Source organism: Hylobates moloch, unplaced genomic scaffold, assembly GCF_009828535.3.
Source record: "Hylobates moloch isolate HMO894 unplaced genomic scaffold, HMol_V3 SCAFFOLD_8, whole genome shotgun sequence".
Taxonomy (NCBI): Eukaryota; Metazoa; Chordata; class Mammalia; order Primates; family Hylobatidae; genus Hylobates; species Hylobates moloch.
Window position 1 is genome coordinate 93,674,033 of NW_026652283.1, and position 20,399 is coordinate 93,694,431.

The 20,399-nt window shown below is 36.9% G+C and overlaps 2 protein-coding genes across 29 annotated transcripts in view; one reads left to right on the forward strand and one right to left on the reverse strand.

Moving 5' to 3' along the window:
- Positions 1–19,014, reverse strand: part of ARPP21 (cAMP regulated phosphoprotein 21) — a 160,473-nt gene extending 141,459 nt beyond the window's left edge. For 13 of the 28 annotated variants that reach the window (XM_058443046.1, XM_058443062.1, XM_058443061.1 and 10 more), the window contains exon 1: positions 18,138–18,435. The gene's annotated coding sequence lies outside the window, so the exon portion shown is untranslated. Of the gene's footprint in view, positions 1–14,706 lie in introns of all 28 variants that reach the window. The other 15 variants (XM_058443060.1, XM_058443056.1, XM_058443053.1 and 12 more) reach the window with 3 other exon arrangements.
- LOC131384055 (uncharacterized) lies at positions 767–19,477 on the forward strand. Its single transcript, XM_058442812.1, has 3 exons — positions 767–836; positions 18,344–18,785; positions 18,905–19,477. The coding sequence occupies exons 1-3, from the start codon at positions 767–769 to the stop codon at positions 19,275–19,277; spliced, it is 885 nt and encodes a 294-aa protein (XP_058298795.1). The 3' UTR covers positions 19,278–19,477.
- The last annotated feature ends 922 nt before the right edge of the window (positions 19,478–20,399 follow it).

Genomic DNA, 20,399 nt, shown 5'->3' on the forward strand with positions numbered 1-20,399 from the left:
AACTGAGACTATCTCTGAAAAAAAAAGAATGCCTCTGGGAACATAATCAGAGTTTAACATAAGAATGAGCAGCATGACACTGAATGGAAGGAAAACCTCCTGTTTCTAAGATTTGGATTGGAGTTTTGTAAACCCCTGTCTGTTCCACAAGTTGAATCAGAGAAAGAGTGAGGAGAAGGGTTCCTCAGCCAATTCTTCTCTGCTCAACCAAGGAAGTTGGAAAAGCAGATTCATCAGGCTGGTAGCAGGCTTCTCAGACAAACTTCCTCTGGGAAAAGCATCTTATTTAACCAGGCAGCACTCGGGTCTGACTGTTATGAGAGCAGCTTTCTGGTTCTGCAAGGGGAAAGTGTTCACAGGATAGGAGACACCGTGCTGTCAAGCTTGCCAACATATCTGCCCCCACAAGGGCACCACAACGCTTCAGGTATCACCAGGCATTTCAGCTGCCCTCTCCCTCTGCCCATGGCTACAACTCTATCCACACCTGTGTCTATACCAGCAGATCCACATATCCATTGGCATCCTGTATAGCTGGGCTCCAACGCTAGAATCTGAATGCATTCCCCAGTTGATGCAACCAAGTCATTTCTGTACAAAGGTTTATGAATTATCTAAGGGCTGGTGGGTCATATGTAAACTGTATATATCTGTAATAGCTGTATATATGTAAACTGATATATATTAACAAATATATCAGTCTGTGGTAAAAGGAGGAAATATAGACAAAAACAAAACAAAACAAAACAAAAAGCAGGTAAGTGATATGGAACGATTAACTGCGTGGACTCTGAAGCTGGACATCAAGGGCTTGAAGATTGACTCCACCACTGACTGTGAGCAAGTTACCAAATGTGTTTGTGCCTCAGTTTTCTCATCTGAAAATGGAAATAATAAGGGTCCCTACCTCAAAAGTGGTTTGGAGGATTAAGCACATTAATGTACATAAAGTACTCAGAAGAGTACTTCACACAGAATTGCCATTATAAATGTATTAGCTATTAACTCGTTCACTGAGAGAAACATATGCATTTATTCAACAGATGTTTATTGATATCACCTGATCAGAGCCCTGGCTAGAATTAAACTGCCAATTCTTCTGGAGACCTGATCTTCCAGATATTTCTAGAGGCCTTAGTGTCTTTAAAAATTATAGCTACTTCAGAATGGTATGGGCTTCCTTCAGAAGGCACTGGGCTCTTCAAATTGTGAATGGATGGCAATTTCTGAGGGCGTGTACGTATATGTGGGAGGTAACTGGATGAAATTCTAGGGCTGTCAGTTTTTTACAGTTAGTCTAAATGAGAGGAATAAACGTGTCCATGAAAATCATTTTTAAAGCAGCAAAGTTTACAGGAAAGGATTCTAAGAAAAACACCGAATGAGAAAATAGGGGAAGGGTACCAGGGGTAACACAGTTAAGGACTATGTCAATCAGATTTTTCCAAATTCCAAAATTTGCCTAGGATCTCTGCCCGGAAAAAATGGAATTAGTACCATTTTTGAAGAATGCTTCTCATAGAGATCATATCTTTTTTATCTCTTTTGTTTGAAATAAAGCATATTTTATTTATATAAATTGATACTTTTACCTCATATAACTGTGCAGTTACTTGATGTAACTAAATGGTAGTGTAATTCTGCCTTTTTTAATTTTAAAATTATTATACAGTAAATTTGACTTGTTTAGGGGCTGTATGGTTTTATTAATTTTAACCGTTGTATAAATTTATATAACCACCATCACTATCAGGCTACAGAACAGTTCTAGTTTTTTAACTTCCTCATATGACCCCTTTACAGTGACTCCCTCCCATATGACTATGATATAGTCATATCTCCTAGCAGTCACCAATCTGCCCTTTGTCATGATAGTTTTATCATTTTGACATGTGATATAAATGAGATCATACGGTCTGCAATGTCTTGAGATTGGCTTCTTTCACTCAGAATAATTCCCTTGAGACCCATCCAAACTATTGTGTTGATTAGTAATTCACTTGTTTTTATTGCTGAGCAATATTCCACTCTATGGATGTGCTGCAGTTTATCCGTCCACCTTGTAAAGGACATTTGAGTTGTTCCTAGTTTGGAGCAATTAAAATAAAGCTGTTATAAATCTTTGTCTTCACATTTTTGTGTTGACAGTTTTAATCTCTAATGCTCACCAATTTTTTATTTTAAAAATTTCCTTGATTTTTAGAATATCCAGTCTTGTGGATTAGGGGATTATTATATCTCAGTGGATTTTATAATCCTACACTGGAAACTCTTAGTACACACAATCTTAGAGAGAAATTTGTATTCAATAATCATTCAAAATAGAGGCTGCTTAACTCTGTCTAGTGGAATCTGCTATCCTCATCTACTTTAAAAATATGTTTCAAAATAATTTTAAATGAAAGTAAATTCAAAGTTATTCTAAGATTAGTTTGTTTTGAAATTTTACAGTATTCCTTTGTTTTTAGATTATAAAATCTCAATCATACAAATTCTACATTCTGGCAAAAAGTTTACGTTTTAGATCAGTGGTTGTCAAATTCTGGTTCAAGTACTGGCAACATCAACATCACTAAGAACTTGTTAGAAATGCATATACTTGGGCCTCATCACAGACCTGCTGAATCCAAAAATTCTGTATTTCAATAAACCTTCAGATGATTCTCATGTATATGATGTTTTGAGAACTACTGCTTCAGAAATAACTCTCCTATGTGATATAGAAAGAGTGCCACCATCTGAGATTTCCCCTTGAGATGACATAAGAAAACTCACATTTACTTCCTTCTGTAATAGTATTCACTTAAGGAATAGGATGGCTCATTTGTGTTAAAATATGGGCCCTGAATCACCAATTGGCATTTAAAAGACATACAGTACAGCTCATTTTGGTCACTGGGGCAGAGCTATGAAATCAAAATCTAAAGTGTACAGAAATCTCTGAGTCCTCATTTGAAACAATAAATTCATCGTCTTACTCTCTATTACTATCTTGCCATTTCATCAGCTGTGATGCACAGAGAAGAGGGGTACGGGCAAGTTTCCTCTCTTCATCGATTCTCTTCTATTATCTTAGCCTTAATGGGATATTATTTATTAGCAATGAAAAAAGTGAATTCAGAAAGAAAAACAGTAGAAAATAAGCTAGCCTGGAGCTAGCTTATTATATACATATATATTATAGTCATAATAATAATTATTCTTTTTATAATAAGAAATCTCAAATATATACATATATACATGTATATATCAATATAAACATATATATTTATCAAAGAGTATGCATATTTATTTTCTGTTATCTCTGCAGAAATATTTCTCAACAGTAAAATAAAGTTTATCCCCTTGTCGTAGGTTAAAACTTACCGGAGTAAACCTAGCTAATGCATATGATGAATTAGGTTAAGAAATTTGTAGCAATATGTTTTATGTACATAATGTAAAATATGCTGATATCAAATAAATCCTTATATTTACCTATAAATATTATTTCTAAGATTTTCCATTTCATCAAGTTAGGTAAATGGGAAAACAAAGAAAATTATTTGGGTTGTTAGTTTACTTCAGGTCATAAGATTTAATATTTAATCAAAATAAAGCATTGTCTTTAAATTTTTCTTTCCAAATATTTTAACAAAGGCACTGCCTTTGACAAATAATTAATAAACATGTTTATTATACCTACTATGCTTAACTTTTATTTCATGGTAGGGCTGAAACATCTGTTAACCTCACCACTTCCTTTATCTGAGAAACTGACTCCTTGAGGGTAGAAAGATAAAAAGGCCACCCTGATCCTGCACATCTGCTGAAAGCAACCGTCACCCTCTGCCAACAAACACGGAAAGCACAGTCAAGGAATGAGCGTGTGCATTCCAGGTGTTTGGTTCACTTGGCAGAAAACAAATTGAGGACAAACAATCTGTGAAGAAAGCTCACATGGGCTAATTCTTATCTAAGTTTTTCAGAACATAATCGCAGGAGAAACGTATTAGTTAGAAAGGATAATTTCATCCTCAATATTGGTAAATTCCATACTTTATCTATCTGGTGTTACTTCTCCCCCATGGGGCAGAAGACAGGTTGTAAATAAATAATGTAGTGCCTTTCCCTGAGTTTACAGAGGAATATCTTAGAACACGTATTTGAAGGGCAAGGTAATGTGCCTTAACTGTAAAGAATCACAAAAGAGTAACTTAAAACACGCACTTAAAAGCTCAAACCATGTGAATCCATTAGGAAAAAAAATGAAAATGCAATTTTCCTTTAAACTTCACTCATCACTTAATATGCATCTTTAAAACCATTTTTTCATCTATTTGATCACCATTTATTTTCTGAAAAAATAATATTTTCTCTTAATCACTTATTCCTAGGCATCTATTTGTTCTTAAGTGTGAACCATTGGGTCCCCTAAATAAACCTCATTGCTTCAAATTAAGATGGGTGGTGAGTGCAAATATGGATTTAGACATGCTGTAGTATTTTTTCCTTATTTTTTTACTTAATTATATAATATATCTTGTTGACACTTTATAAAAGCCAATGCTACAGAATCTGACAACCCTCCAAATTTATTTTACTTTTCTTTTCCAGTTATTCATCGACTGATACAATATTTGCGACTCAAACCACAACTTTATAGTATTTTCAAAACAAATATTGATATACGTACAATTTCAGTATACATATTCTTAGAAGTTTCAGTGTTTTAATGGATAGTCAGTACGTGTAGAGAAAGCAGGAACAAGCTATCATTTCTTTGATGTGGCAAGTATTTTATACGTGACTCATGAAGAAAATATTAAACTCACAATGGTTAGTTAACTTGGCTAGGTGAGTAAGAGGCAGAGATGGAATTCAAATTTAGATCACGATGATGTCAAACCTACCCCCTTCCTATGACACCGGGGGAAAGTGTATCCCAAAGATATATAAAATCAGGAGCCGATAGTCCATGGCATCATTCGTGCCATAAACGGCAACCACAAGTATAGATCTGTGAAGCATGCAGACAAATTTCCGTGCACTTTGCGGCAGTTTCAAAAGTTAATTTCCATGGCCTTGTTTGTCATGGCTTCACTGTACCTACTTCCCTTAGCTCCTGATTCTTAGTTAGATGATACCCAGATGAGATAATCGAATTCCCTGTTTTGCATGGCCATTACATATTACAGGGTAATTCATATTACAAAGAAAAAAATTAAGGATGAAATATACATCTTTCATGCTTCGTTAAACAAGAATCCCTAAATATATCATAACAGAGATAATGTCACTGCTATGACTGCAGCCAAAAAGCAGATAAGTATGGACATTACATAGGCACACAAAGTCCTTTTCACACAGGAGGGAGTCTATAAATACCAGGTAACATTTACAGTACAAGACAATAAAACAAATTATTTCTTTGAAATCACAATGCCACATGTAGCTTTTGATCAAACACGATCCAAAGGTAAACTCAAAATCAGTAGAAGAATACTGACTTTTCACTTATCACTGTCCCTGCGCCTACAGCAAATAATACTCACAAGGCTACAGAAATCTTAGATTTCTATACAGATAAGAATTTTTGCCTGGAGAAACAAGGTAATTCAGAGTGCAGAAAGAGCAAGCCAAGTGAAGTAATTCCCGCAGAGCAGAACAAATGGCACAAATGACCTAATCAATACAGAAATAAGTACAGATTTCCTCCACAAATGGCCACATGGTAGCTTCCCTAACAAGTTCAGAAAAACATCACACTCCTTTCATGTAGATCTTCTTTACCATTTATCGATGTACCTCATCAGGAATACCTACATTTTAGCTTTCTGTCAATTCAATATATTAGGTAAGTTTACCCAGACTTGCAGTAAAATATATCAGCCCATTCAAGTTTGTAGGTCTGGTTCTGTCTCAACGCTGTAAATGCCTTGGCTAACAGTGCAAACCGTTTGATCCCTGCGTAAGCCTAAGGATCCAATCAATAAACGATGAAACAAGTGATATTTCCTCATCCTTTCTTAAAACATAAAAAAAAATCTATTTTCACAGCTAGATCAAAACAATGAGGTAATGTTTTCAGTGATTTTAGAAAAATTGATTTTAGAGCTCTCTTCTCTTGCTAGATCCTTTGGGCAAATCTTTTATTATACAAATGGCCTTCTACTGGATATAACCATTGGTTTTATCTGCAAAGTGAACAAGTCACAAGTTTACTGTAATTTTATTTGAAATCATTCTTAGTTCTTAGATAACAGTCCCAAATTGCTCCTGGAAGGATGCTAAGACTAAACTCTCTACAGTATTACTAGACAAATCTAGGAGGCCTCCGTGAATCACCACTAGAGCCACAATCTTACCCAAAGCTGAGTCACATTAGTAGATTATAAAATACTGCATGGAATTTTGTGTACACGTAGAATTCTGAATCACCTATGAATACCCAAATGTCTTTTTCAAAGTCTCTACTGCCCATTCAAGCTTATAAAAGGTCAAATCCTGCTGTCTGTGCACGGAGTGCCTTCTAGAAACAATGACCTGCACTCTATGTGTTCACAGATGGCCTCTCCTCACAGAACCACTGACACGGAAGCATTCGTCATATAGAGTATAGCTGTGTTAAAAATGGATTCCAATTATGCCTGAACAAAATACCCAAGGTAACTGCCACATCATGAAAACATTCTCAAGACTGGGAGGGGTTCTCTGGGGATGCTTTATTTATGTGAGGCCTATGCAATCAAGAAAATACAGTGATAAGGACATAAGAAACTCTGAAACTATGATCACTAGAAAAAAATGAGTACCAAGAAATGAAGTAAGAAGTTTATATTTAATTCTTAGAACAATCCCCTTTTAGAAATGAAACAGCTGAGGTTTAGAAAGCTTAAGAAACTTACTAGTAAGTTGCAGAGTTGGATCTGAGCCCAGGTCTGGGAACCCAGATTCTCTTTTCTTAACCAACTATTCTTGATAAGAGCACCTTCTAATAATTTCACTCCTGTTAGGTAGCATTAGTGCTTACTTTCAGGGCTAAAGAATAAAGCATAGTTAACATTTATGAACAAGCCAATAAAAATGGATGCATGAATATTATACAAAAAAGTGTCATTAAATAATGGAAATTATAAACTGGAAGAGATCTTAGATATCATCTGGCATAATCCTGTTGCTTACAGGTAATTTCAAAAAGTACGTTCTTTCTCAGTATTTCAGAACAAGGTATTTGAACAAGAGGCAGGTCAGAGGCAATATATATTTCTCCAGACATCTCTCTGCCTCCAAATATCTAAATTGTTTTTGCTGCCAATGAAAAAATAATGCATCTTTTTTTTTTAAAAAGATTATCCTTCAGATGACCTACAGATCAAATCTTTTATTCCTCTGTGGTTTTCCTACAGAACCATTTAAATTTCATCTTCCTCTGATCACAGGCACTATTTTTAATTTATTAAGGATTAATAGATTTTATAATATTTTATAATTTTTTTTCTGAAATGATTTTCCTGTTTCCTTTCTCAAACACACAAATGTGGAATCTCACAACAAATTCAAAGAATAACTTGTCTTTTGATAAACCTAATTTTTAATTCTAAATACGTAGGCTGGTTCATATATTTTCTATACTTTACTCTGATCAGGCACCTTGAACTGTGGATCCAGTTCACAATCCCGATGTAATTTCAATCATTTACTTGCAGCCCTAGTAACTAATATAGTAAATGTATGATTTAATGGGATTGAAAAAGAGACTATGACTGGCTCATACTAATGTCATATACATTTGTCTTGGTTGATGGTGTTTTTTCTTGTTGGAGAGCAACCTGAATGATGGTTTTACTTTGTGGCCTATTACCACCAACAGAACTTTCCTCCCCACCAAAGCTTCTCAGTGGTGTGCACTCTTCCATGTTTGTTTTCTGGAAACAATATTTTTCTACCCTCAAAGTGTACTCCCTAGGGATTTCCTAATTAACTTTATTGGTAAAGAAAGATTTTTCTAATTTGTTGGAATTAATTCATATTGCTTTATCATCCAAGATACTGTCTACCTATAACTTTGAATTTTTGTCAAACTCTCAATTACTCAATTCATTGTTTAGAAAAGTTAAAATGCATCCATCTCATCCAAGTGCCTATAAAATCCTACACATCAAGTTCTCCCAAGTATTTAGCCTGAGACACAATACACAGAAAACTTCAATAAATACTTGAAAAATAAGAAGGAATAAATGAGTGATGGTAATGATATCTGATGCAAAGACAAGCCTTGTTAGCCATCACCCAAGAACTCAGCTGGCTACTCAATTTGGCTTCCATGGAAGTTCCCTTACTTTGAAACAATGTGTTCTCGAATATATTTTGCTGGCTTCCTGATGAGAATATCAACGGTGTCAAAATCTATTGCCTTCTACATGTTTCTGAAGCCTGCCACAGTCTCAGAGAAGAAAGATAATCTGTTCCTCTTCTCTCTACGTTAAGGTATAAGGTTTTGTTTTTTGTTTGTGTGTGTGTGTTTAAAGTGGATGGGTGAATGGAAGTTCATTCCATCAACATTACACTTAGCATTTCTTAAGATGTTGGAAACAAATTAAGAAAGCAAACTCATTTCATTTGTAATCATCTGGACCCCTTCCTTTCAAACAAGATTATTTTTATAGATCGGGTAAAATGTGAATTCAGTTCTCAATAGTCCAGTTGGATTAAATGATTTTCTATTTAACTCCCGTTAATCCTATCATTTTTCCAAAGTAGCAGGAAGAGAAGAACTTCCTATAGCTTGGTGGCACTTGTTCTGCTTAAAGCAGGAGGGGATTCTGAAAGTCCCCAATTGTTAGTATTCTCTTCTCCCTTTGTCCCTCACCCCTGCCTTCTAATTCAGCACTGTCTACTTGCTTAGTTCTTTGGAGGAGTGAATTCCTTCCTCACATGCTGGGTGTCCTTCGCCATGGTTAATCCCTCCAAAGGCACACATCCAGTAAAGATGGGTTGCCTCTAGCTCTGTGTAACAATGATTTGGAAATATTTGTAAACGTGCTTTTGCCTCATTCTTTCTTCCAAGACCATATTAACTGAGTGTTAATAAATTCCCTGTCCACTTATATGGAAAGGTAATGTTTGTAGTCAGTTTAAGCAGACTGAACTTCTAGAAGCCTTGTTATTCCCATCAAATCCCTAGTCATTGTCTGAGATCTGAAGAAGAAACTGTTTTGTAAGAACCGAAATAATAGCTAGTGCAGTTACAATTCTACATATAAGGGCAGGTTTTTGTCCTCTCAAAAAAATGAGTATCAAATCTGCTTAAGCTGAAACTTCAGGGAAAAAATACAATTAAAACCTTATTTAGAGTAGGTTTTAAATTCTGAGTATCAGTAGAACAGTCAATTTTTAATTCAACAAACTTTGATTAAATATCGGCCACATGCAAGCACTATACTAGCCAAGAACTGCTAAGGACAATGAAAAATGGACTGGGAAATAGGCCTTTTGTTTGTGTATTTAATGTAAGTTAGCTAAATGACTTGTGCGTAAGCATGTTGGCTCTAGCAATATATATGTATCCATATATGAACAAAATATGTCTACACTTTCCTTGTTTTTGTTTGTTTTCCAACAAATACTTGGATAGCAAAGAAATATAAATTCATTCTCTGACACCTTCTGAGAAATTTTATTGGATAAATAGTTGATTAGGCTATTCCCCAGAAGAATGCTGACATCCATTTTATAATAGGAAATAAAATGCAATTATCTGATGGATTTACTGCTTTGTATAGCTCACCTTCTCCTGTGTTGAATACTATCTGTGGCTCTCCATTTTTTGATAGGGAAACCAATTGTTTAAACCTTAGTTACGAGAGAAGTCTTTCCCTCCTCTGGCCATGTTCACAGAGGCACAGTGCTGACTCATTTCAGCAAAAGTAATGCAGATACTATAGGATCAGAGGCCAGATCAGTGGCCCTGTCCAAACAGCTCACTCAGTGCTTGGGGACAGGAAGCTGAAGACTTCTGTGGTAGTGCCAAGGACCCCTGAGTGAGGCCAAAGCTCCATTTGCTTTGTTGCAGAATAGAAAAATGTTTCTCTCATGTCACCTCAAGTATGTTGTTAGTCCCAGCTCCCATCCACTAGTGCAGGATTTTAGGTTTTTCCTTCATGGATTCATTCCAATTGTTTCCTATTCAATGAATTGGTTCTTCATTCACCCCATTTAAATGGTAGAAATTATGCAACTAAAATGTTCTAGAGAAATAATACCCATATGTTAACGTTTTAGACAACTGAATTAGACCATTTCTTCCCTTACAAACTGGCAGAAGATTATGGCCTTATTAAGCATCACGTTCCTTACACAATGAACACTTCTGAGATTAGTTACTACCTTGGCTTGGCCTTCAATATTTCATAGCACAGAAAGAGTCAAGCATCACCAATTTTAACCATCAGAAACATTATGGGATAGCAATGAAGGAGAGCTGTATTCCAAATTACCAAAAGATTTTTTTTTCTTAAGTGGAGGTGGGGATCCTTAAATGTAAGAAGAGTAAATCTCTCTCTGAACTTTTTATGTGAAAGGAAAGTGATTTCTTTTAAGTGAATAATATCCATGTGTCAAGTGCTTTGTTTCTGCTTTGATCCTGCAAGGTAGGTCTTATTCCCACCTTATAAATGAGAAAGTTGAAGCAATGAGGAATTAACTAAGTTGCCAAAGTCACACAACTAGCAAGTTGTTGAGTTGGGACCAGTGTTACTATACAACTTTAACTGTAGAAACTATGACGCACAGAGAGGTTTAGAACTTTGGCCATAGTCACACTATTTACTCAGACCCAGAAACCAAACACCAGTACCACACACCAACTCAGGTGGTGAATTGCATATTTATGAAGGTAAGTCACAGAAAATGTGATTCAGATACACCACTTTCAGCCCTTATTTTCCTGGACCTTTCATTTTAATCCTAATTTTGTGCATTTCTCTAACCTGTAGAATCTCGTGGAGAGCCATGCGCCTCCTTGGTAAAGCCTTCCTTCATCACTTACAGCTCATTTACCTGCTCCCTCTCAGATAAACTACTAGCCTACCTTTGGTATACAACCTCTTTATTACTTTTAATCTGAATTTCAATCAGAAGCTCCACTGAATTCAAAACATCTCTGTCTACAGCTTCCCACATTATATCAGACAAATAACACAGACATTACCATTATTTTTGGAATAAAATAATTTCCCTATTGGAGGGATATTTGCATTCTTATCCCGGAAGATGTATAAGTTTGTTGCAATATACACTTTCTATCACGTTAGCTATGTATACTCTCCTACCTCTCCATGATGAAAAAACACCAAAACACTAAGTTATCCATAGTTCTGGTTGAAGACGATAATTATAATGATAATTAAAGATTAAGGCATTCAGTTGTTAGAGTGCTTAACAATGCTAAGGGTAAGCAGATAGCTGCAGCATGTGTATGCAACATGATTATATGCTAGATTATCTTATCATTCCAGAATGCTGTTAGTGATTACGTGAAAATTTCAGTGTTGGAGAGAAATTTGAATCTTCACACAAAAAAAGTGTTGTGACCAAAGTTAAATGACACGGGAGTGAAAAAAATGATGACTCATTAATACCAGCTAGTTCTTTGCAGTGAAATTTTTGAATTTAGTACAATGCCAGTTGTTTGACAATTTCCAAAAATTCTTATGACATCAGCAGATCTAAGTAAATTGAAAATAAACAAATATAAACAAAGTCATCGAAGAGTGTTAGCTTGATCATTCCTATAGGCCAGATACACGAAGTAGTCAAATATGACTGCAGAATCCTAACAATTAATTAATTTGGCAGAATTTAATAGCAATTTTAATACAGCTATGTGCCACATTGGCTTAAAGAATCATGATTTGACTAAAAACCTTAAGCTTCTTTCTCTAAACAAAGAAAATAAAGTCCCATATTTTTAACCAAAAGCTTCTTTACACCATTTAAAAATTGTTTTAAAGAAGCATTGAGTAGTTAAAGCTTGCAAATTCTGCAGAATTCTTGATGCTGTCACATACTCACATCGAATCTACTTGTTTTCTGTCCAAAAGCTCTTTGATGATTAAATCAAATCTGATGCCAGCAACGCTGGGATTTCCACCAAAGTTACATAGATATTAACAAGCAAAATGCTAAGAAAAACATGTAAATGCAGAGTATAGATTTTTTTTTTATCTATGTTAGAACTTTTTGTGAGGACTTTAGCTTGCAGTTTTAGAAACATACAAAAAGCTGAAAAATAAATTTGTTAGCTTTCCATTTTTCCATTGAATTTATGGGCAAATAAAATTTAAACAATTATGAGGAGTCATTGAATTTCGGTGAGTTGACATGCTCTTCCTTCACCCTCTATTGACCAGTGGCTCAGTTTTTCCAGGTCTATGTAACAGTAGTGAGACAATCTGAAAGCAATTTGAATCACTGAACAATTAGATGATAGCTGGGCCTTCTGATTTATGTGTCAAAGGATATTTTATCACAATCCATAGGATCATAAAACTTTTAGAAATTGATGTTCAATTTTGTTCTTTAAAGATGTTGAAATTTTTTACCTTGCTTGTTGTTTCTCAATTTCAACTAGACCAAAATATATCAACATGGATAAACGATTTTTTTTTTTTAGTGTATGATCCAATAGACTAGAATGTTCTGAATGAGTATTGTATCTTAGCAATTAAAAGGAAATCTGCTAAGTATATGAAAACCACTTCTCTGGTTTCTGTTTCCCTAGAGAGAGTTCTTGTTCTTATCTCAAGTATTTAGTGTATAATAAAGAAGCAACCAAGGATAACACAAATGTAAAAGAATGCTTATCCATTATTAAGAGTTCCAGCACTAAATTTGGCCATGGAAGTAGTTAGTTCTTTTAAATGTCTCTACCACGAGGAATTATTTCCTGACTTGTTGGGGTATCAGTGAGAGATGACTAGGCTTATCTAGGTAGATAGGCTTTGTGAATTTGTTTTCAATGAAAAAGCTGCCAAAAAAAAAGACCATATATTACACTTTACAATTCTTCATAGAAACATTACCCATAATATACCAGAAAACTCTAGAAAATTCGCTGGAATATTTGAAATAAAAAGTGACGTAATTGTTTTCTTGTTAAAAATTTTGAATCCTTCCCTTAAACTAAAAACAGATTTTATTTGCAATTATCTTAAAACCAATGTTTACAGAAGGGATTTTGTTAACAAAATCTTAATATTTTGTGTGTTATTCATAATGGATTTCTAATTTAAGAATTGTATCATCTTGAAGTAGTGTGAAATGTGAGAATGTAGTAAAAGGCCTGTTTTTAAAGGGGATAATTATTAGTGGACATTTGCCCTCTTTATCTGGATAAAAAGAAATGATTTTCTTTTGCTAGATAAAAGGAACAATTATAATGCATATTACTTTTAAAATGTATGAATTTATGACTGATAAATAATTATGACTATATTCCTTGAATGAGACAATTTTGGACTAATGCTTCTAATGCTTCAACATTTTAATGTCGCAATTACAATTGTATCCTAACATATATCACTTTATTACAAAACGTATACAAAAATCTTCTAAACCTGTCGCATTGAAAGGTATATTAAATGGGGGTTATACAACTGCCAAAAGACATTTCTTTGGACAAAGTGTGTAAAGAAATTTAAAAATATTGATCTACTGTGACCATGGACAGTGATTAACATTCTCTCCACCTGGCAATTCCAGGATCTATACTGGTGACTAAAAAACAGGAGCATAATATGACGCTAAGGATTCAGTCTGAAAGTAGAGAGCAATTCGATGCATTCAAACAAGCCCCTTTGTTTTGCAATATCCCCTCCATTGTCTTGATGTAATTATTTCAATTCACTTTTTTGGTTTGCTGCATAGCTATTTCTCAAAGCATAGATATGTCTCAGTAAGTTTAGAGAAAGGTGCATTCAAAATGTTATATGAGCATTTCATGCCTAAAGAAAATATCTTCAGACCACAGAAGATTTTGAGACTATAAGATAACAATGTTACCAGACATTTAAAAACTGCTGAATGAACCAGATATTCTTTCTCGTGCACTTTATTCTTTATGAAACATATTATGTATATAATTTAAATACTTCCTATCTCAGCTCATATCTAATCCTCATAGATCATTGGTTATGATATAAATACAAGTAATATGTACGTCAATATCTCGGGCCAAAATTAATCCAAGATGAGCAAAATTAATTAAATTATAAGACTAAGGCACTACAAATAATCAATTTATTAGAACTTGGCATAAAGCCACCTAAAGGAAACTAACACTGAGAAGCAAAGACACCCTAAGCAAACAAATCTAGTTACAGACACATCTTGTTAATATTTTCTTTTTCCTTCAACAGTCCTTCAGCATTTGCTTACATCGCTGCTTGAAATTCATTTATCATATTTAACATAAAATGCTAGAGTAAAAAATAGAAGGCAAAGTCCACAGAAATGTAGAGCTTCTAGAATCTTAAAGATCCTTTGTCTAAAGAAAGGAAGTATATGTTTTACAAATGCATCATCGCTGACTTAAAATATATTCAGAACTTTCCAGGTGATATAATATGTTTTTAAGGAAGTCAATTCTTTCTGTGATTAGAGATTCACAAATTTCTAAATAGGCTACTACCATGTGATACCAGTTAGAATGATGCCAGTACTTACCATATGAAGAAATGGCTTTCATTGTCGACATCACCTTTAAGCCCCACATTCTCTCCTAACCTTGTCACAAAGCAGATCTGAATTAAACTGACTTATATACAAATGATTAATTTGCAATTTCCAACCTTAGGGACTTCAAACTGTCTCCTCATACTAATGAGAATTCTCAATCATATTCACTTCTGGCTACCTTGTATATTGTGTCTTCAGTGGCTGACTCATTCTACACTCCACTTATGTAGCTTATCATTATCTTGTCCACAGACAAAATAGACATTGAATTCCGATGAGGATGCCCACTGATTTGAGAAGCTTGAGAAAGGTATCAGCATTGTGGTCCAAAAGGCATGACCACTAAGGGAAATATTTTAGCCAGTGTGATTTGTTTTCCTCCTCTAGAACTAAGTCAAAAAGACAAACAAACAAAAAATCACAGTAACTCATTGTGATGTATTTTCCTTAGTAGTTTATTTTTGGGGATTATTTTTCATAAGAATTGGCAAAAATCCAGATCAACTTTGCACATTGTTCTAACAGCTTCATTTAAAAATTATATGACTAACTTCCCCATTTAATAGAAACTGCTTACTTTCTCTTATGTTTATTAACCTTGAAACTACTTAAGCATTTTGTCTAATTAGCTTTACTCTGAGCAAAAGAATAACCTGATTATAGCATGTTGTTAATAAGAAAATCAACACAAGACCTTTCTGATTGAACGTTCTCACTTTCTACCTCAAGACAGGTGTTCTGCATATATGCAAATGTTGCAGACAGATGGCTTCTTGCATTGCACACACTATAATGTTAGGATATTTTGCCCTTTATTGTAACATTCCAAAAGTTACCAGTGCTGCCTCTGCTATTTATATTTTTAAAATATTTAGCCTTCAGTAAGATAATCTGTAGTGCTTATCTTAATTCTAAGGAGAGAAAACACCCCAAATATTCTATCAAGTCCAATCAAAACTTCCTGCTTCTCTTAGTTGTCACAATTCTGGACCTAGACTCCAAGTTCATAAAAGAAAATGAAGCAATTCACAAGGCAGAGCTTCAGGTTATTGTAGTATCTTAGAAGCATGTTAGTTATTTTATTCGCAGAATGTTTTACAAGCTCCAAACCTTTCACCAGAACAATATTTTAGGAATTTGAAATTATTTCTGTACTTCTCACCACCCAAGAATATGACAGCTTGTATTAAAAATAGTTTGCATGCAGGAACTCCGTGGTTAGTATGTCCCTCAAGTTTTAAAAACTCAAATTATTGAGTCTTCTTTCTAAGAAATAGTGAAGAGGTTTACGAAAACACCTATTGAACTATTCACGTATAATTCTCTAACAAAAACCCATATTTCCATTCGTACAATACATTAGGACTTAATTAAAATTACCATATCCAATGGTCAGCCTTTACCTTTCCAAATATCCTTGTCCAGTATCCATAACCATGCACTGCTCTGTCTTCCCTCATGCTTCTTTTATTGCTGAGTGAGGCGCTCGCTCCTTCATTAAATAGCATTAAAAATAGACTGCACAGAACTCCCCAGTGGAGCATGCTCTAACACGGCTAATACCACAGTTCTCAAGGTAACCATACTCAACTGGGATCTAAGAGGGAAAGTCACTGGGAGATCAGCAATTTGCAAATCTAATAGCACACACAATTCTGTCTTGGTCTGAGCTAAATACTGCAAAGGACAAATCAGCATGTAGTGAAATTAAGTCACTGAGGAGGTGAAAGTCAGTTTCTTTAGCTGTATAAGTTTCTTTAAATATACTTCCTCTAAACAAAGTACTCTGTTTAATAGGCATTTTTTCTAAAGTAACTTAGTTATTTTAGTTATTGAATGGCATAAATCATGCCTGGAGAGGATAAATTTAAAACATGAATGCATAGCAATCCACATATCTTAAACATTTCATTTAAACAAAATCAAAATACTATTGATAAGCAAATGTAGTAATCAATTATGTTTCCATATCTTTTGTAATGAGGAAGCATATTCCTCAAAGCATATACCCAAAGTCACTCTACAGAAAATTTACAAATATTCTGTCAGTCAAAGTGATGAAAAGCAGGAGAATGTTACAACAAAGGAAATATAGGATCAAACACAAATACATACCTTGAAAACCCACATACACTTGAAAAGAGTGTATTCATAAGCTCTCACAGGCAATTCACATTAGAAATGCAGCAGAAGTAATTACTGCCAAGATAGTAGATTACTCGGCTATTTGAACAAAACGTAGATAGATCTCTTGGCTTCCAAATGACTGTCTTTCATGAAAATGACATTAACTAAAATCTTATTAAGATATTTAAGCCCTGTGGTAATAAATACACAGAGGATCAAAGGAGTAGGTGTATTTATCTTAAAGTGTGTCAAAGGTTTTCTGATTTTTAACAAATGAAAAATGATTTCCTGTCATCTCCACTTCTCTGTTTACTTAAAACAATCATAGCAGTTTCTATCTCCAAAGTAGGTGAGGAGGGGTTAGGAATCATTTGAATTTATTCTGCATTTGAACGAAATCTTATACAGATTCATTTCAACTTTGGGGAATGTCCTTCTTGTTTTGAGAGGCTGAGTGTCATACTGGTAGAAAATCAAACATCAAAAAACTTAAAGAAATCAAAAATTAAAATGAATATCTGTACTCTAAACACATTCTTAGGAAAACGATTTCTACCAGCCTTTTATATTTCTTAGCTGCCCACCCCTATAACTTTCAATTCTTTGTTTTTTCTTTTAGGCTTGGATTCTGTCCTTATCCTACATCTTCAGGAGGTGATCAGGTAGCAAACCTGAATAGCTGACAGCAACCACATCCACCCCAGCTATATTTCTATGCATAAACATTGAGTGAGTTAATTCCCATTCCTAAGAAACTTTCTAAACACCTGCCTAATTCAACTCAATTCTACCACCTTATCTACAACCTGAGACAGAAAAGAGTAAATTGATGATTGCAATGAAGCACAGATTTCATGCATGTAAAAATAAAACTGAACATCTTTTCTATTCTTCCCCCTGAGCCCTTTGGGACCTAGGACCCCAATCCTTCCAGGACAACAAACAGAGTATAACTTTCTACCTCTTCAATAGGTCTCTTTCAAAAAGAGCATTGCAAACTTTCTACCATAAAGCCTATACAAATCACTGTAGACTTCTCTGATGAAAATCATTGCCAACTTCCAGCTTTCCATTTCTGTCTTTTTTGGGGGAAGGAGCATCCATCCCTCCTTGACGAAACATGAAAAACATAATACATGTGTAACAACATCAGCTTTCTACAAACACGAAGAAGAAATACAGACAAGAAATAATTCAAAACAGACAGACAGATATATGGCAGAAAGAAAGAAGGAATTCTAAAAATCCACAAAAGGCGTGCAATGTTCACGTCGGAAGACCTTGATTATTACCTTGATCGAACAGTGGATATCCCCCCTGCGTCTTGGTGCCTTGATTGGTTTGATTTAGTTTTGGATTTTATTAATATTATTGTTTCTCAATGATTGATTTGGCTGGATTTGTTTGTTTTGGCTTTTGGCTTGGCTTTTGTTGTTGTTGTTTTTGTTGTTGGGTTTGTTTGTTTGTTTTGTTTTTGGTCGATTTATTTAACTGCTAGTAAAAGGAGCTTTCTGCAGTGTCGGCTGGGATCCCACACAGCTGTGGCAGCCAGGGCTGCGGCGGCGGCTCGGTCGCGGCTTGCGTCCCCGCTGCCCCTGCTGCTGCTGGTCTCTGCTCCGGACCCGCTCAGAAGGTGCCACCGCCGCCTTCTCTGCCCGGCTGGCCGCCGGGAGTGAACGCGCCCCCGCCTCCTGTCTGCTCTTCTGTCCGTCTGCACGTCTGTCAGTCCGACCGTCTGTCGGTCCGACTAGCAGCTCGGCGCGGGATTCTCGCTTTCCTGCGCTCTGCTCTCAGAGCTGCCACTCTCGCAGGCTGCCAGTCTGTGCGCTGGTCTGTCCGTCCGTCCGAATCCCTCCGTCCCACCAGCAATGCAGCGTCCCTCTTCCGGTCTTCTGTGCCCACAGTCCTCTCCCACTCTGTGCCCCTGGCCGCTTCGCTCGGTAAGAGGAGGGCGTGTGGAGGGAGGGAGCACGCGAGTGTTGCTGTCTATCTTTCTGTGTGCCTCTCCCTGCCTACTTAATGCTCTCGCTCTCTTTGCGTTCTGGTCTCCCTCTCTCAGGCTGTCTGACTGCTCCCACCTGTCCGTAGCTCTGCCAGTCCCACCCCTAGCCAGCCAGCCTCGGTCGATCCCTCGGTCCCGTTCCTCCCGCTTGGCCGCCTCCGTCGTCTGCCCCTCCGCCGGTCCGTGCCCTCCCACGCGGCTGGCACTGCCGCCGGGGGCGGCGCCCGGCTCCTCCCTGCAGCCCCGGATGCGTCCGGTCCCCGCCCGGGCTGAGGGCAACGCGCGTGTTGCACGTGGCTCCGCAGCTGCTCTGGCCGGAGACCCCGGGCCCCAGACCTGCCACACCCGGGAGGTGGCCGCAGCCGGACGCCTGCCAGTGTCGCCGCCTCTGTGCCACTGGGAGCATCCAGAACTGGCCCATCCAGAGTGATGGCACCTGCTGGGTGCGCCGGGCGCCCGCGGTACCACTCATTCCCTGGGCCGTTCTCCGCCAGCCCTAAGGCTGGAGACAAAGCGCATTAGCCACGCGCAGCAGCGTGAGCATCATTAATCAGAAAGAAAACTGGCACGTTGCCCCCTGCCCCGCCACACCGCCTCCCTGCTCCCAGCCAGCAGGCATGTATTCTCTCTTGTCCCCCGTGCCCAGGCCCTCCAGCGTACCCGTCTGGGGGGGGCGCCCCTGGACTCCTGGGGACTCTTGACGAAGCCTTGCTCCACTCCCTCCACTGCTCACTCTCCAGGCCAACTCTGCAGAGACAGTCCCACAATAATAACACCTCGCCCCACCCGAATGAATCCGTAGCCTCAGAGCTCTTGGAGATTCTTTGTTTTGAGCAAGACTGAAAGTCCGAGCGTGCAGCACCAAGTGTATTCCCCGTGGGTGACTGCCCAGACCACTGCCCACCTGATCGCTGATTTGGAATCACAGAGGTGCCACAGAAACCTGGGCAGGGTAGGACCTGGGGAAAGAACAGAGTTGACACCTGAAGAAATAAAAGCCTTGATTTTACCGCTTGTTCTAGAGATGCACTATTTTTATTGTCTGTAATTCATTTTTTTTTTCATTGTCTCGGAGCACTCACTAACACACTACAAGGAAGCAAAAAAAAAAAAAAAAAAAAAAAAAAGGAAAAGGCATAGTGAAGGAGAGTGAATAAATTTCCGGAATTCCACCTACTCCTTCTGAGTGAATGCAGAGCCTACTTTTCCAACATTATAGGTCACCAGCCAAGATATACCACTCTAGCTTTCTGCTCCCAGCTGAGAGCAAGGCATTTGATTCTGGGCTTCTTTGCAAGGTTGTTATTAATGTGCAGCAAAATTATAGTTGTACACTTACACATGGAATTGCCAGAGCTCATTTTGACTATATCCAGCAATTCAGCTTCTGAAATGTAGACACTGAATAACTATGTATCTGGTGAAATGAACGCCCCATCCCACAATAAACTGAAGAAGAGAAAATCAACTTTTACCAGCTGTAATTAGTAACCTCATGAATAGACAACAAACAAATAACTAGCATAAAACATGTTATGAAATTTTCCACATC

Coding starts and splice junctions, on each gene's coding strand:
- LOC131384055 (XM_058442812.1), top strand. CDS start 767: ATGGAACGATTAACTGCGTGGACTCTGAAGCTGGACATCAAGGGCTTG. Junction 837..18,343: donor GATTGACTCCACCACTGACT/GTGAGCAAGTTA, acceptor TTTAACTGCTAG/TAAAAGGAGCTTTCTGCAGT. Junction 18,786..18,904: donor GCCCCTGGCCGCTTCGCTCG/GTAAGAGGAGGG, acceptor TCCCTCTCTCAG/GCTGTCTGACTGCTCCCACC.